Source organism: Anabas testudineus, chromosome 22 (genome assembly GCF_900324465.2).
Source record: "Anabas testudineus chromosome 22, fAnaTes1.2, whole genome shotgun sequence".
In the NCBI taxonomy this organism is placed as follows: Eukaryota; Metazoa; Chordata; class Actinopteri; order Anabantiformes; family Anabantidae; genus Anabas; species Anabas testudineus.
Genome location: NC_046630.1, coordinates 15,905,492 through 15,922,321, shown reverse-complemented (window position 1 = coordinate 15,922,321; position 16,830 = coordinate 15,905,492). Strand labels below are relative to the sequence as shown.

The following is a 16,830-nucleotide window of genomic DNA, read 5'->3' as shown; positions in this document are numbered from 1 at the left end:
GTATTGCGTTCTTCAGGTAAACAGAAACACTTGCGCTGACTCGACGGACAGCTTATTTATTCCTAATAATAATGATAACAATAATAAGTAGGTGACGGTTGAAACACTAACAGCCTAATAATGGCTACTCACGGAGCATCCCAGTCAGAGCTCCTAAGGTAAAGTGGAGCTTAAGAGTTTCTTAAGTAGGGGGAAAAAATAGCTGCAGGAAGTACTATAAAAAGCGGCGGGAAGTTTTACAAATGATGAATAATAGTAGCTACAGATGATAGAAACAATATTTATAGCTGAACATGATTTCATCAGAGGTGCTTGCATTACTCACTTAGTGAATCAACAGTATTATTAAAACGCATTACGCAATTTCCAAACTAGGTTTTCTTATAAATCTTCCCACATACACAAACCACACATATATCCTGCCTTTACATTGAAAGATTACAGAAGGGTTTCAGGTGGTTTCTCTGAGTTGATTTTATGCACTGATACATCTTTAAGCAACACACATTACTGTCACACCTCCAGGCTGCCTGGAAATGTGTGTAGTGTAAAAACTTAACCCCAGAGCACCAAGGCTTTTATGACTTGTGTTTTGTGTCCACAGGCCACTGTGCTTTACTGCTGGATTGATTATAATATGAATATTAGAACTATTTCATGAAGATTTAGGCGTTCAGGTGTCAAAATGCACATAACCTCCACCCTTTGCTCTCCAGACTGCTGCCTCGTGCTTACACCCAAACACAGGCACACACAGAACATGAGCAAGGTGTTTTGCATGCTGTGGGATTTCCGTGGCCCAGTGCCCAGCAGTGTGTGGAGGGCCCCCCCTGTGCCCGCCCAACCCCAACCCCAACCCCTCCCTCCTCCCTCACATCTGGCAAGGTGACAGACGTAACGTAGCGGCAGGGCGACGCTGGTAGTGGTCGGGGGAGGGAGGAGGGCGGCGGGTCAGCACACAGGGACGCCTCCTCATGCTCGCGGCGAAAGAAAACTGTGAGGAAGCAGCGAGACACCGTCTTGAATACCCTTAACGTGTTAGTGTGGCGGCGGCGGGCTGGGACACAGATGCCGTGTTTTGAGTTCGAGCGCGTGTGGAAAGAGACGGGGAGGATCCTGCGCATACACCTGAATATACAGTTTTATAAAAACAACCTCCCAGTTGGAGTTCGTAATCTCATTCTTTCTCTTCCTTGGCATGCACAACATCAAAGACATCATTCCAGCTTTTGATCATGCTACACACCGATGATACTGCAACCACTGTAACAGATGCATATTATTACTACAGTACATGCAAAGCAATCACCTAGATCATGAGAAGTCCTACTTCTGCCGGCCCACCATCTGGAGGCAGAAAATAATGCTCTATTCACTTCTGCCTCCTACATTGTTCTATATGACTAGTTAAAGTGAAATGAGCACTATTTAAATCTGTGGTTCTCAGTGGGGCCAATTATAAATTAGTCTGAAAGAAATGTGGGCAGGAGATATATAAAGAGATATGCTGTAAAGGCATGAAGCAGCATTCCGCGGCTAAGATTTTCTCGATTTGTCATCCCTCTCCAGCGAATACCCATCAAAGCCTGCGTGTTAATTACAAAACACATCGCAAACGCCAAACAGCCCAGATATATTCATGCATTACGGTGATCAGAGAAGAAGAGTCGACCGTTGTTTTTCTTAATGAAAGAAAAAAATAAAAAACCCCGCCAACCTGAAGACCGGGGAGGAGACAGTAGTCAGCCTCTGACAGCTGCTGCTTTTTGGCAGCGATCTCCTTTCCTAACACAGCTACACAACATGCCGTGTTTATCCCTTCCACTTCTCTTCTGTTCATATTTTTTCCTCTCTACCTCAGTCTGGTGTCTGTCTGTCTGTCTATTTGTTCCCAACACAGACCAGAGCGAGAGACAGTGTTCTGGCTAGTGTAGGGCAAATCGACCTTCCTCTCAATGAGAATTATGAATGTGATCTGGTCAAATCCCCACCGAGACTATGTTTCCACTTCAAAAGAGTGGCTGTACGCACCCTGAATACTGCCAGCCCGCAGAAAAGCCATTCAGACACTCAGAGGACCTGCAATAAACCCTGAGACTAATAGTGCTCCGATGATTCCAACACTGAGCATTGGAAGAGCTCACAGCCGCAACTGAGCTCATGAAAATCCAAGCGGTGAATGTAAATTACTGCTGGCTGATCACTTTGGTTGATCTTTTGAGCCAGCTTTTAAAAAAACGTGAAGCCTTGCCGGTCTCTCTGTTTGTACAGTACTGTAAATTGTATTCTTTGGGGTTTGGATTGTGGGAGGAAGCGTGTCACCTTGGCCTCCGGGAACTTGTGAATGCCATTTTTCACTAATTGCTCTTATGTAGATCACCACAAATCAAAGATAGTGGGATGTCAAAGGCGAAACAACGGGAAACGACTCCTGTTTTTAACCACTTTAAACAACACGCCGAACGCCAAAGGCAACATTCCTGAAGTGATCGAGCAGAGGTCAAGGTTTGAGGTGCAAAGTTCAGCGCGGCAGTTATCAATGAAGACCTCCTGCGAGCGAGGAGCTCCTCCACGCATAAATAATTAACGAGCCTTTGAGTCATTCGGTGATTTGTGCTTCAGAAAAGCCTTCCAGCACTTTCTGATCCGTACTATGTTTAGAACATAAACAAGTGTGGGCTGCAGAGGAGAGAGCAGAGAGCATGACAGGCTAAAATATGCACCGTTTCATCTAAAGCCAATGTGGCTTCTTCTTAGTCATAAAGTCTAATTAATGATTTATACTATTGAGCAGAGATGTTCCATGAAGAAGAACCAGATACTGGTCTGCACTTGTAATAGTTTATTGTTTAAATAAAAAAATAAAAAAAGTGTTCATAACTGGAGCTTAGATCTTTTCCTTTCTCTCATACAGTTTGGTTTGGATGTTGGCGGGGGTGAGGGGTGGGGAAAAAGCGGAGGGTGGGCACATAGAAGGCAGGCAAAATTTCTTTTTCTTTGATTTGCTCTAGTTAAAGGCCTCGTGGGTGAGATTTGGGTGGGGAAGGGGGGGTAAAAAAAAAAAAAGAAGAGAAAGGAAAGGGAGAGCGGGCTGTCACTTTAAGCCATTAAGTCTCGCTATAAAACTCCTCCAATAAAAATGACAGCTGCAGCCCCCCGCTCTCAAAAGGGGAGCAAAAGCATCACATCAGGAACACAGAACTGGATGGCCATAAAAGACAAACTTGGCCAAATGCTTTTGGCAGTGTAATTCCACCAGCCAACTCCCACCAGCACTGCACACACACACACACACACACACACACACACACTCCTACCAGCAGACACACAACAACAACTCCCTACATTACCTTTGTTCCTGAGTTACTACCAGAGAAGGAATGTAGCCCCCACTTTAAACCCCCCCCCACCGACCCACTCACTTTCTCATCAAAGACCATGAACTTCATTGATTTTGGTGTATGTGTGTGTGTGTGTGTGGTGGGTAGTTTTGTTCGTCTGGGTTCAGGAAAAACACACACACACACACACACACACACCTCCTTAGCAGGTGATAAAAGAGGCCTTTGGAGTGAGCAATCAGCCACTTTCCAACGCTGTAATCATTTGTGATCCATCACAGGAGAGAGTGCTGCTTCGCTGGATTCTGTGAAGCTCAAAGACTTCGGCGGAGTTCACTCTAGCAACAATAATATCAAATATTCATGTTAAGACTTTAGGTCCGTTTTCATTTCAATTTGCTAAAAAGTTGGACATCTCCAGAAAAACGAGGCGTCTGTGGGACTGTAGTGTTATTCAAGCAGCTCCAATGTTTCTCAGAGGGATTTACAATCTGAACCACGTAGAGTAAAAAACTTTCTATCCTCAGAACTCCATTTAACTAAACAAAACCAGCACGACCCCCTGTGCCCTCTCTCCCCCTCAGTTCCCTTCACAGTCACGCCGTTTCTTTCAATGACACCGTCATGATCATCTTCATATCGCTCTGACAAAAGGACGTATTCTCCTTTCAATGTCACCCATTCAGTCTTTTATAGTTTAATGTTGGATGTGGAAGGAGGGTGGAGGGTGGAGGGTGGGGGGATTGTATGATGGCTGGATCAGGCAGCACATCAGCACACAGTAGCGAGCGCGCGGTGCCAAAAGGAGATGTCGTCATTGCGGCCGACAACTGATCTATAATTGTAAAATGTGCATGCCGTCATTTCAAACAGTTGCCTGTCAGAATTCCTAATGCGGCGTGACAGATAATTATACTGAGTAAGCGAGTAATCCATACGTTCAAGGACTTTGCAGATAGCGGCGACCTTGATGGGGGCCAATTAACAAACAGCACTGAAGTGGACCTTTGATGGGGCGAGTTTAAATATAAATGGTGATTTGAGGCCGACAAATTAAGAACTGTGAGTGACGAAAAAAAAAGCTGCTGATGCAGCATGTGGTGTGGCTCGGAGGAAAAAAAGACCAGATCCAACACTGCTGGAGAAGTGGTCCTGCTCCAGTCAAACTGTTAAGTGTTGAGCCGTGCACCAACCACAGCGGGCTTTCAGACCAGGCCGCCCTGCCAAGTATGCACAGGCTACATTCGGGCAGAATGGAAGTGGAATCACTTTCGGCGTGGACACACACACACACACACACACACACACACACACACACACACACACACACACACACACACACACACACACACACACACACAATACGGTGCACCTGTAACAACAGCCTGGCAGTGTGTGTGCAACGCCGTGGGTTTAGCGCCTTTCTGGGAAGCTAGATAAAGGGTGTTGTGGCCACAGGGTCAGCGAGCGAGGGCCTGTAACAGAAGAAAGCCACCCGGCGTCTCAGAAGATCCCGTGAATCTCTCCCCCCGCCACATGCGTGCGTTTGTGCGTGCACAGGCGAAGGAGGGATATGTGTCGAGGTGCAACGTGACACCCTCACAAGAGAGAGAGAGGCAGACACAATAAGAGCCTCCAGGTCTGTGCTGTGTCTCTGCTGCAGGGTGGCGGGGGGGGGGGGGGGGGGGTGGACAAGGGTCTGCTCCGTTCACTTTGACAAACCTACAGTAGTGTTCGCCATTAATGATTAATGTGTGTGGTGCACTAACGCGTGTGACTGTGTGTGTGTGTGTGTGTGTTTGAACTGGAAGTTCAAGGGATCCGTTAATTAGAAATAAATGCACTTAGCCTGAGATGATGTTTCAAAACCCATGAATTCATACACCAGATGACAGTATCTCACCGTTTCAAATGACAACACTTGTGTTGTCCTAAATGAAACTCGGGCAGATGAAGGTGAAAGTTGTCATTCCCTGCAGAAACCAACTTTTTACTGAGCCTGTGATCTCTGTGCAGGTTAGTGCACCCGTCCACATGCATCCACACAAAGTGGGCTACCGTTCAAAACTGAGAAATGACAACAGTGCAGGTCCTCGTGCATTAATCCCACCTGTCATGGGGTTGGTAGTGATGTGAGGTCTGCAGGACTCCTGACCTGAGCACAGTCTTACAGGACTGAGAGAGTCGCGCAGTTCTCACTGGGTCAAGCAACTTCTACAGCTATTTCTCAAGATGACTGGTGATCATGAACCACTAGCTGCACACAAACACACACACACTCAGAGAGAGAGAGATAAACAGAAGCTTAGATTTGTCACAAGATAAGGACAAACTCAAATCCTAAACTTTAAAACACTGAAGCGCGGCGCGCACAAAAAACTTGGTCCGGAGCGGCGTGTGGCACATGGGCAGGAACCAAACCAGGAACAAATCAGCACCCGAGGCAGATCAAAAGGCAGCGTCGGGCCCCCGGCTCGTCAACATGTTGCTGCATTTGGCGAGTCCGAGAAAGAAAAGCAAGAAAGAAAGAAAGAAGAAGGAGAAAGAGAAAGCCAAGCAGCGCGGACACGTTTCCCAGTGAAGCGCCTCGATGAGCGCGTCTCCTCCAGCAGCGGCTCTGACATTAAGCAAACAAACTTACCCAATGACAGGAACGGTTTGGTCTCCATGTCTGCCTGGTAGCTTAGCTCATGCCAGCTGAGACGACCGCGTTTGGTGACTTTTCCCTTTCTCGCGTTATGCGTGTGCGTGTGCGTGTGGATTCACACAGGCGGCTTCTTGCCCGAGCAGACCAGACCGAGAGCGGTGCGCTGCTGCCGGGCTCCTGCTCCTCCTGCTCCTGCTGCTGCTGCCGGGCTGCTCCTCAGGTAGGTGGGGAGGTGGAGGTGGAGGTGGAGGTGGAGGGGGGGGAGAGCGGCTCTGGCTCGAAGCGGTTTAAAAAAAAAAAAAAAAAAACAGAAAGAAAGAAAGAAAAGTGACAGGTCGGTGTGTGATAGTCTCACTAGAGAAGCTGGCGCTGCTTCCTCTGTTTGCTCACTCAGCTGCTGCTCTCACACTCCTCTCCTCTCCTCTCCTCTCCGCTCCCTCTCGCTGCACAACGACTCCAACTACTGGATCTGCTCTGCAAAGGGGACCCGCGCAGGGGGTACTCCCACCGACGCGCGCCGAGCTGCAGCGACACCACGCAGACAAGCGGGAGAGCACATTAACAGCTGTCAACAAGGGGACACATCTACTCACAGAGCTTTTTTTTTTTTTTTTTAATACTCAGGTAGAGGTACAGGTTTTTTTGTTTTTTTTTAGTCTAAATCAGGTGGAGCCATTTCCACTGAGCAGCTACTGATTCTCCTCACTGCTTATCTGCTGTTATTTTAACCTGGTCACACCTGTTGAACCAGGCCTGCGTTTGCTCACTGAAGCAAACAATTAGCCTATCTGTCTAAATAGCCACTCAATACACATGGGAGGGTTGTAGCTTTACAGCAGTGGGCTTCTTGATCCAGTGTGAATTTGCTACCACATCCACTGATTCCTTTCCAAATTCAGATTAGGAAAACTACTGAATGTAGTTACTTCATCCAGTACCAACGTTATAGATACAACAGAAGATTTTTTTCAGGCTTGATAACACCAGATATTAATAATATAACTCTACTCTAACGATGATGTAGTGTGCTTATGTTGTGTAAAACAATAACTAAAAAGTAAATCCGGACCAGGAAACTTGTGCAAGTCAAGTAGTTACTTAAATCTGTAAGTGTTTATGAAATTCATGCTGTCGTCTGCCAGCATGGTGAAAAAAAAAAAAAAAAAAAAGAAATCAATGACTTGAAGAGTTAGGGGCAGGTTCACGTACGTCCCTGCAGGCCAGCTTCACAGTAAAGAGCAGAAACATGCTCCATGTGCATAAGTCACTGCATTATATCAATGTTGGCTCTCTTTGTCACCGTTCTTGCTGCTCCGTGTGTTCCCCCTGTGACAGCCAGTGCCAAACTTAAGCCACATTCATCTTGCATGAGCCCCCCACACCCCCTTCTCCTCGTTCTTTCAGCTCTCGATTCTGCACACATAGAGAGGGATGTTTCAAAAGAGTGAAAAATGTCCCTTCTTTGGCCCAGATTGCAGGAGAGCACCACATATGCAGGCTTTTCCCCACAGTATCAAATCCCTCATGCAGCGCCTATAAGACCCAGCGATGTGCTATACTGCACGCACGCTTCCTGCAGCCATCCTCTAGGCCCCCGTGATGAGCCTGCTCCTATTAGACACTGGAAGGTGTTCGCCACGTTTGCACTGAGGCGAGATACATAATTAATGCAATGCATGGCACATCTAAGATCAAAGGCAGTGGTGCAAAAAAAAAAAAAAAAACGGAGAGGGAGGGAGAGAAAAGTCAAGTCTGACTGGGCACTGATTCAAGGTGTGTTTGCGCGTGTGACTGAGAAAGAATGTGCGTGCATCTCGTGTGTCTGTAGGTGTGAGCCCTGTGGAAGAAGATCGAGTAACACGTGGCCTTGATTTGGATGAAACAATTAGCAGTCGTCACTTTGCGTGGTAAATGTTAAGTGACTTAATTGGCTGGGTAAGTGCTCATCGTGCGGGAGGGATGGAAGAGCAGCGATTGGACGTCCTGTTTGTCCTCGGTTCAGGAGGCTGTTTTGCCTCTGGGCTTTCACTCTGTAATCGAAGACAGACACAACAGTCCTTTTAAAACACCTCGATCAGGCCGGGTTCTCTCATCTGCCCGCTACACCGAGCTATTTAATCCTCAGCTCGGGTCATGATTAATAGCAGTCTGACCCTTCACCTCCATCCATATAAATTCTCTGGAGGCTGTTTTGGCTCTCCTCGACGCCTCACACTCCTGCTCGCAGAGGCCTCGGATCTACACAACACTCCTAATTGCAATATCTCTTGGCACGGTTGCTTTTCTTTTCTTTTCTTTTCCCTCCCTCTCTCTCCGTTTTAAGCGATGTGTTTGGGCCTCATGGGATGGGAGACCACCACTGTTCTGATACACTCCGCTGTGGTTGCTTTGACAGCCCCCCACCTCCTCTTTCTCCTTCTCTTAAAGTGGGTGATAAATGAGACAGGGCCCTTTTGGTCTCCTTTGTACTTGGACCATTCACAACAAGCTCATCCCTAAAAGTGATTATGGCCTCTTTGAGCAGCAGTGACAATGGTTTCCAGTCTGGAGGAATGTACAGATAAATATACACTGCCATGTTTTTGGGCATAACGTCACACCAGTGGTATCAAACTGCATTGGCATCAAAGGTATTAAATTTAAAATAATAGAAAACAGCAGACTGGTTAAACCTTTTTTCCTAAAACACCTTAACTCAAGCTACCAAACTACTGGAATCTCATGTGGTGCAGAGCCTTTTGCTATTTATTCAAAATGACCATTTGATTAGGCCTGAGGAAAAAGGTGCACTACGAGGGACGCCACACAAAAGCGCGTGAGATCATTAGGGCGTTTGCTGAGGTGTGCGCCGTTGTCTGCCCCAAGGGGAAGGTCTTGATCGTCACAGCCCCTGGGTTCACATTCCTTAACCCCCGAGGTCAGGGCTTTGTCTGAGGATAGAGCTGAGGCAACTTCCCCTGCGGAAATCAACAAGAGCTGACACACTGAACGGTGGAGGCGCACACGGAGGAAGGAAGAGGGAACACTGCACACACAGAAGCGCATACATGGTCAAAACATGGCTATTTTGTCTAAGAAAAGGGGCAGTCTATGCCAATGGGTGCACTCAATACACTTTTAATGGCATGTTGTGCAGCTTTAGCTGCGTGATTTCTGTTTTTACAGCGTTACAGTTACATCTGTTCCATCATTTGTATTAAATGGGCTAAAAGATGAAGGGCCATACTAACTAGTTAAAATAAATGCATAAACCTACAAAACATAAATTACAGAAACAATTCGGGTTCCGAGTCATGTGCTTACAAAGCACATTTCACCTCATATGCACAGTACAAGTTTCCTCTGCGGGTTTTACTGACTGAGTCCCTTTCATCGGAGGTGATAAGAGCTTTGTGGATATCTGCCCATCAAATCGAACTGATGGATGGCATAAATCCAGGCGCAGGGCCAGGAGATGGTAGTTAAAAAAAAAAAAAGCACAATATTTTCCTAAATGATCAGAGGCCACTCTGCTCAGGGCTGTTATCACTATTGAACATTACATCAGCTGTATCACTGGCTCACCATGCTGGGTTTTGAATGCCGCCATGGGCAGTAGAGACTCCCTGAATGGGAACATCTGAAGCCTAGTCATGCATCATTCTTTAATATCATATTAAAGTGAAATTGGCTACATTTAAACAGACACAGTGATAAATCTCGTCAGCACTTGGCAGATGCTGGTTTTATCTCAGAGGGGAGAATCGGTGTCCCTGCAGAACATCATCTTCTTACCTACAATTGAGTCCAGCGTTATTGCACAATGATGGAGCTACTGTGCCGCTGCAGCCGACAGATTGAGAGGGTGAATTATGGCTGTGCAAAGGGTTGAAGGTGTAGTCAAACATTTTTTTTTTCTTTTGGTCTGAAGCTGAAAGAAGACAGATGATGTAAGTGCATATGGGAAGGTTAAGAAAAGTTCAGTTCACATAACTGGTTCAATTTGGGCTTGATCGTTTGAATAGGCTTTTTCAGTCCAGTTTTGTTTTCACAATTTGATTATTTTTCAAAATCTGTGCGGGGAAAAGAGTTCAGCTCCAAAAAAAAAATCCAAACGTCAAATATGAAGTGTGTAAAGAGTTGCCTTCAGGGTGTCCTTCTGTCTAACATTGCGATTGATACAGTATGTGCAGAAACTGGGAATTCAGGTGTGGATACTCTTTCACATTCCTTCTATACCTTTACATCGAGTCTGTCCACTGACTTATGTTTAAAGACAAGGACACAGTTAATGGCTTCTTAAGACCTATAAAGACTGTCACATCATTTCATTTTCATTTTCAAAATCAAACTAATTTGAGTTAAATCTACAGTTACCATCAAGCATCAGCCTTTAATTTGGTACGTTACACCACGTCTTTGGCACGGTACCACATTCCCGACGTGCACATGATAACAAAGGCAAATATTATTAGTAGCATGGGTTACAAAGTGAAATCAAAATGTTACTGATGACTATGTTGTGACTAAAATGTTTACCAAACTGAAACATCCTGTAGTCTCCACTGTCATATTCGTGATCCGATTCGAACATGTAAGGCTGATGATTAATTGAAAACCCAAATCACTTTGGTCCGATGAGTCGTCAACGACCAAATCACATTCCCCACATTTATGATGTCATAGTGCAAGAAAAGTGTGTGTGAGACCAGTGTTTGTTTCCCAACTAATTTTCAGTCACCAGTTACCAACAATGATTTCTATCTTTAACTACTTGGTTAATATTGGCACTTCAATGATAGAGGATCTAACCCTAAGAAAGTAGTTATTTTAAACCAAAGTGTGGTGTCTTCCTAAACCTAACCAACTTGTTGTTAACCCTGTGTTTCTATTGCAAACACGACGTCTGGTGTTAGGGCCGTGCTATTTCAGGAGACACTCCTATGAGAGTTGGGGAGAAATGACTTATATTCTTGGTTTGGTCAAAGTTTAAGCAAGTCTAGCATGTTATGCAGCCTTATGTCTCAAGCTCTTAGTCAGATGTAGCAACTTATATTTGGCAGTGTAGCCGAACTCTCGGTTCTGTGTTCCACATCTCTGTGTGGACATTTCATGGCCAAAATGCATTCGAAACCACAAGTGAAATTATTGCTGTTGAGTCACTACTTTACATATTACAGAGGGCATTTGTTGGCCTGCACGCTGTCCTTGTGCTGCTCAGCTGCTTTGTGTTGCATTATTGCTGATCCTGCTTCTCAATCCTGCTTTCATTTGCAGTGTTGCTGCTTGCAATCAGAAGACATCCTGCAACAAACCCTGTCCCTGTTCAGTCCAACAGAGTGAAAGATTTGTAGGCGGGATACATAATGAGCTGGGAGAGTCTATTTTTGTGTCTGATTCTTTTGTTTTTTATTCTTTTGTGTTTCCTATTGTAGGTGCCTACAATAGTAGATTTTGGCAAATGTGGCTCTAAATCTAGAAGTGATTTTTCCACATTTAACCTCAGAGAAGTTTGTACATATCTGATATTAGTCAGGGCATGTGTCCTAAGTGACTTCCTCTCCAGTCAGTACAGTACAGCTGGGAGAGAGTGTGACACTGTTGGATTTCAGCTGGGTAAACATTCCCCACTGAGGCCAGAGATCTTGTGTACACACGGGGCACAGCACACGTTCGGTGAAGGGGGGCCTCATAGCCGCTGCAAAGATGGATGGTCTAACCAGGCCAGAGTGCATGTGGGCACAGCAGTTTCAATATGAAAAGGGACCACCCCATCTGCCGAAACTGTTAAGCTCTGATGAAGCTGATACCAGCTTGACGTGGGCTGAGGATGTAACGCTTCCACTAACCACCTTACATCTACACACACGTGCAAAGACGCACACACACGCACGCACGTTACGCGATTCTCAGACCGCCTGTGAAGGAAATAGACTCAATGGTGCTTGAAAGACACAGAGAGAGTCGTTTCACTGAGAGGAACGTTAGACTGAAGTGGAGTAACAGGACACCGCTGCTGTGGCTTCCTACGCTCTCAGCTACAGACCAATAATGTGGCCCGCGCACACGTGCACGCAAGACCATAGCTGGTAATAAACCTCTGTGAGTCAGATGTGGTGGCTGTGATGGAGGTAATAAATGTTTCTTCGCTGAAATCAAAGTCATTTTTCCTGTGTCTGAAAGGAAGGCCTGTGGAGGTATCAGGCCAATATCAGAATACGTGTGTGAGGACCATTTAACCCAGGAGACGCACAGATTAGCAGTGATGCTATTTGTCTGGATTTAACGCGCTTCACCAGGGCTCACGGATCTGCCGCCACCAGTTAGAGTCCTCACGTTTATTATCTTCATCATTCACAGCTTTCAGACCTTTGTTTGTTTGTCTTAATTAACTGTTGATTAAAGCAGGCACTGACAGCACTGGCTTAAAGTGGGAGGAGGGAGTGTAATGTAATAATAGTCACTTCCCACACAGTGTCTTTATTCAACAAAACCACAATCTTTCTCTAACCCTAACTAAAATGATTGTGTCGCCTAGATCCACCCTGAAGGATTATATGCCCTACATTGACCTAGGCTGCTTTCTTGCATCTTATTTTCAGTTAATAAATGTAGAGCCTCATTCATTCCCAAAATACAGCACATTGCATCACAACATAATTATATGGAGACATAAAAGTGGTACTGCATCAACCTGACAAATTGAAATGGTCATAAATCAGAGACCACAAGCGACTAAATAAACATTTTGTGCAATTAATCCTATTACAAAGCCATTTCATTAACATGACATGACCAGAAACCACGGTGACCATCAGTCTGTCATTAAGAGCACTTCGACGGAGCTCCAAGTCCAGGGTGAAACCTTTAAACATTTAGTATTATTAACAATTTAGAGAACAGCGTGGCCTTGGAAGAAGTGAACTCTCTCTGGATTTGTCGGAGTTTTGGTGCTAGTTTTATCTTTATAAAAGATCAATATGAATGAATGAATGAATGAATGAAATAACTTGTTTTAAAATAATTTTGTAGGTATTGTGGGATTGTGTACCTTTATCAAAAATATTAAATAGCTTTTTAAAAGTCGATTGAAGAAAAAGGTACAAAACCCATTTTCAAGCTTCGTCAACAGAGTACTGAAGAGCCTTCTCACACTGTTTGCCTGCGAACTGTGAGTATAGCCGTGAATGTGTTTGTGTATGTACGCGTGTGTCTGAGCCACACTCTCACCATGATTTACAGCTCTGCTCACACTCTCCCCTTGTGCCTGCTGGTCAACTGCCATGATGAAGGCAACTACAATGACCGGCTACCAAGCCCCATAAATCTGGACACTTCCTACCACTGTCTCCCACTTCAAGGGGAAGCCTGTCCTGTTGCAAAAGTGATTAACCTTCTTCCTCTGTTGTCTACAGCCCCCTGCACACACCCTCAAACTTCCATCCTCCTTCCCCCAACAAGAGGCTCTGCTGCAGGGGAAAAAAACACAGGGCCTCCTTCACACCTCAGAGGCAAGGAGCCTTCCAGATGCCATTCCTTCCCTACACAGGAAATAACTAATAAATTATAATCTAGACTTTGGCTGTTAGTTTGGTAAAAACTAAAAGAAAATGAAAATATTGCTCTGAAACCACCTGGTTAAATGGGTTGAAAACTGATGATACAGAATATTTCAGGACTGTAGACCGCATTTTTAATAATGTATTGGACTGAGACAGATATCACGTAAATAAAAAACAAACAAACAATAAAAGCAGTTCATGCAAGGAGTTTGCAAGATTCCTCCCCCACAATATGCTAAGTATGAAAGCCATCACTTTTCTTTAAGTTTTTATGAAAGTGCCTCTCTTCTCCCGAAGACACAGTAAGAAAAAAGTTTTCAATAGGCTTTGAAAACCACAAAAGATGAGTGGAGCGATAGTCCCAGCATGCCAATTTGCAGCTTAGCAAGGAAGTTTGCTTGGTACTGGGAGGTTTTTTAGAGCAAGAACAGAGACGTGTTGTCATTGAGCTGCCCGACTGCATCTATGAAATTTCAGATGAAAAAAGGGGGGAGGTGTGCTGTCAGAGAGGGGGAGAGGGGGGTCATTCAGTGAACTGTAGCAGCAGACTATAACACGAGCCTTCGGCCCCAGCCTCTAGTCCGCTCCTACCCAATAGAAAAAACACACAGACACGCTTGAAACACATCACCAGGACACACACAGCCTACTGTATCTATTGATCCACCTACATGCTTATACACACGCACGTGCGTAACTCTACACACACATATGCACCCACACGCGCGCGCACAGATGCTACGGCACAGAGAAGCCTGCACGTGCCCACACTTATTATTCATGGAGAAACACGTGCGGATGCTTGATCTCCATGCTGTCGGTCATTCACTGAACACTGATGTATCACTTTATCAAAAAGAGAACAAAGCTTGATATGTCCAATCAGGCTGTGCCATTCAAAATTCTGTGAGTGTTGAAATCATTACAAGAAAATCCACTGATAAACAATACTGGTCTCTGCATATTGATCATGTTAAATTGCAAGGTGTCAACATTACATTGGTACTGGTTTGCAATAGCTCATGTTCTGACTGAAGTACTGATGCCAGAACATTATACTGTAGGAATAACAGAAAACGAACTGTGTGTTTCCATTGGCAATTCAACACCATTTTGAAAACTGCAGACCCTTAATGACTATACTGGAGCAAATCTAATTTTCCAGCTTTTAAGCCTAAAAAGATAATATTACCTCGCCAAAATAGAAAGTAAACAGCCACGCACGAAGTGGAAAGCCAATAATGACTCAAATGTGTCACAGACATCACGGTGACTAATCCTCATGTCCTCTTTTCTTTGTAAACAGGTCTCAGTTCGGTTTTGGTGGGTGGCAGAGACATGCCCCTTTGCCGGTTGAGTGTTTGATCAGAAATAAATCAGCAGACACTCATCCCCCACACGCATCTTTACCGCCTTTCCTCTGCTAATAGAAAAACACTGATGTCATGAGCCCATTAGCACTATAATGATTTACACTAGAAAGACCTGCGAAGGAGGCACCACCTGCTCCCATCATTTTTTGCCCCCAGTTCTCGTCCCTGTGCACCTATGTCTGAAAGCACGATGAGGTCGTTATGCCTTTATTACAATAATATCATCCATGAAGTCCCAACTCCAGTAACAACACCTGTTTGATGCACTCTCGGGCACATCCACAGCGAGCAGCCGGCGCCTTTTAATTATTTCTTTCTTTCTTTTTTCAGCTGAGGGAAGGAAATAAATAAACGACTGAGCAACTCTGTTTATGCAAATCTCATTTCACATGCGTCTTATGTCCTGCTACGCTTGCTTGGCAGCGCACAGCTGAGATTGCAGGGCAAATGACAGCGCAGGGGCTTAATATGACTGATTTCCTCTGTAATGATAATGCGATTGAGCGCGCTGTTTGTGGCGAGCACAAAGGGGGCACATGAATAAGATAAGGTTTGGAGTTAAAGTGTGAAAAAACAGGGAGACTTTGCGGGCCACCCTTCGTCTCCCCAGGCTTTTACAGTCGATACACACAAAGCATGTTTTACTTTGCGGGCACGGCACAATCTGCTGTGTGTGTTTGTGAGGGGATCAAACACCATATGGAAGTCTTCAGTGGGTGAAGTCTGCTATTGTGCTGCTGTGATGTACGAGTCTATCTAATGGATTGCTGTCAACATGTGGTATTTATTGTATATACTGTGTCACTCCGGCTCTCGCTCTCCATTGTTTTCCTCGTATAACTCTTGCTCTCGACCATCTGGTGAAGATGGGCACTACTGTGTGAGCCAAGTCACAAACCATCACCACCTCGGATATACAGTACAACATAACGAGCCTGTGATTGTAACGTAGTGACTGTGTGGTTATCCTGAAGGTGCTGAAGATGCCAGAATTGATCATCTCGATTCCAGAAGTCTGCTTTTGGCTCCTCGTGCCCATTTAAATTTACACTTTAGATTGAAAAAGACGGAGAGACATAATTACTGAGTCTGTAGCCAAGTCACAGCAGCAATCTCATTTCATATATTAATCTTACTGAGACAATCTCAACAATCTGACAAGTGAAAATGCAACGTGGAAAATATCTGAAAATAAAATGTTACGAGTGCGTGTTGGAATTAGATGTATAATTTACAAGTGAGTATCCTCAAATTCACTTCTCTTCCAAAGCTGTTGATTCTATCAAACATCAAAGCGTTGCTAATCCAATGTCAGTGAATTTGCTTATGAGGAGGTGCATTAAATGAATATCAAAAAGTACCTGTGTATCGTGTCTCACCGAAGATCTAGACAGAACCTCAACATCAAAGCACAATCACCCATCACACGTCCACATGTTGGACAGATACCTCCACTCTGACAGAGCTGCTGTCATTTACATAGCACAGCAGAGAGACCGAATCAAAAGGCAGACACATCAAAAAGCTGCCAAGATATATTTTTCCCCCTCATCATTTCCTTTTTTTTTTTTTTTTTTCCTTTCTACCTCTCCATTCCCCAAACTCCTAATCATCAACTGAGAGGATTAGCATGTCACTGCTGGGTATCCCGTTCACCTTCAGAGGGGTCTCAGAGTTTTTTCCTCTCTACGTGCTGGAGAAACTGCCATTTCATCAGAGCGCGCCGGAGTCACCAGTCGGCTAACTTCATTGTACAGATGGGGTCAGGGGCAGGTTAGCTCCCAGGATGCTCCTGAAAGGGCCTCGGTATGCCCTGCGATCTGCACACCCTCACCCCACTTATGGACCGTCTTCATCTTCAGCTTCCCCCACTCTGCCCCCTCAGGACCAGAGATGCTCTAGAGGTCAGTAGCCTATTTGTGAGGACA

At 45.0% G+C, this 16,830-nt stretch overlaps 1 protein-coding gene across 5 annotated transcripts in view; it reads right to left on the bottom strand.

Moving 5' to 3' along the window:
- The window catches only part of rxraa (retinoid X receptor, alpha a), an 88,141-nt gene extending 81,744 nt beyond the window's left edge, over positions 1-6,397 (bottom strand). For 4 of the 5 annotated variants that reach the window (XM_026340354.1, XM_026340356.1, XM_026340355.1 and 1 more), the window contains exon 1: positions 5,983-6,397. In XM_026340354.1, the coding sequence (XP_026196139.1) occupies positions 5,983-6,010 (28 nt within the window). In that variant the 5' untranslated portion in view covers positions 6,011-6,397. Of the gene's footprint in view, positions 1-5,451; positions 5,549-5,982 lie in introns of those variants that run through there. The other variant, XM_026340358.1, reaches the window with a different exon arrangement.
- Between the last annotated feature and the right edge of the window lie 10,433 nt (positions 6,398-16,830).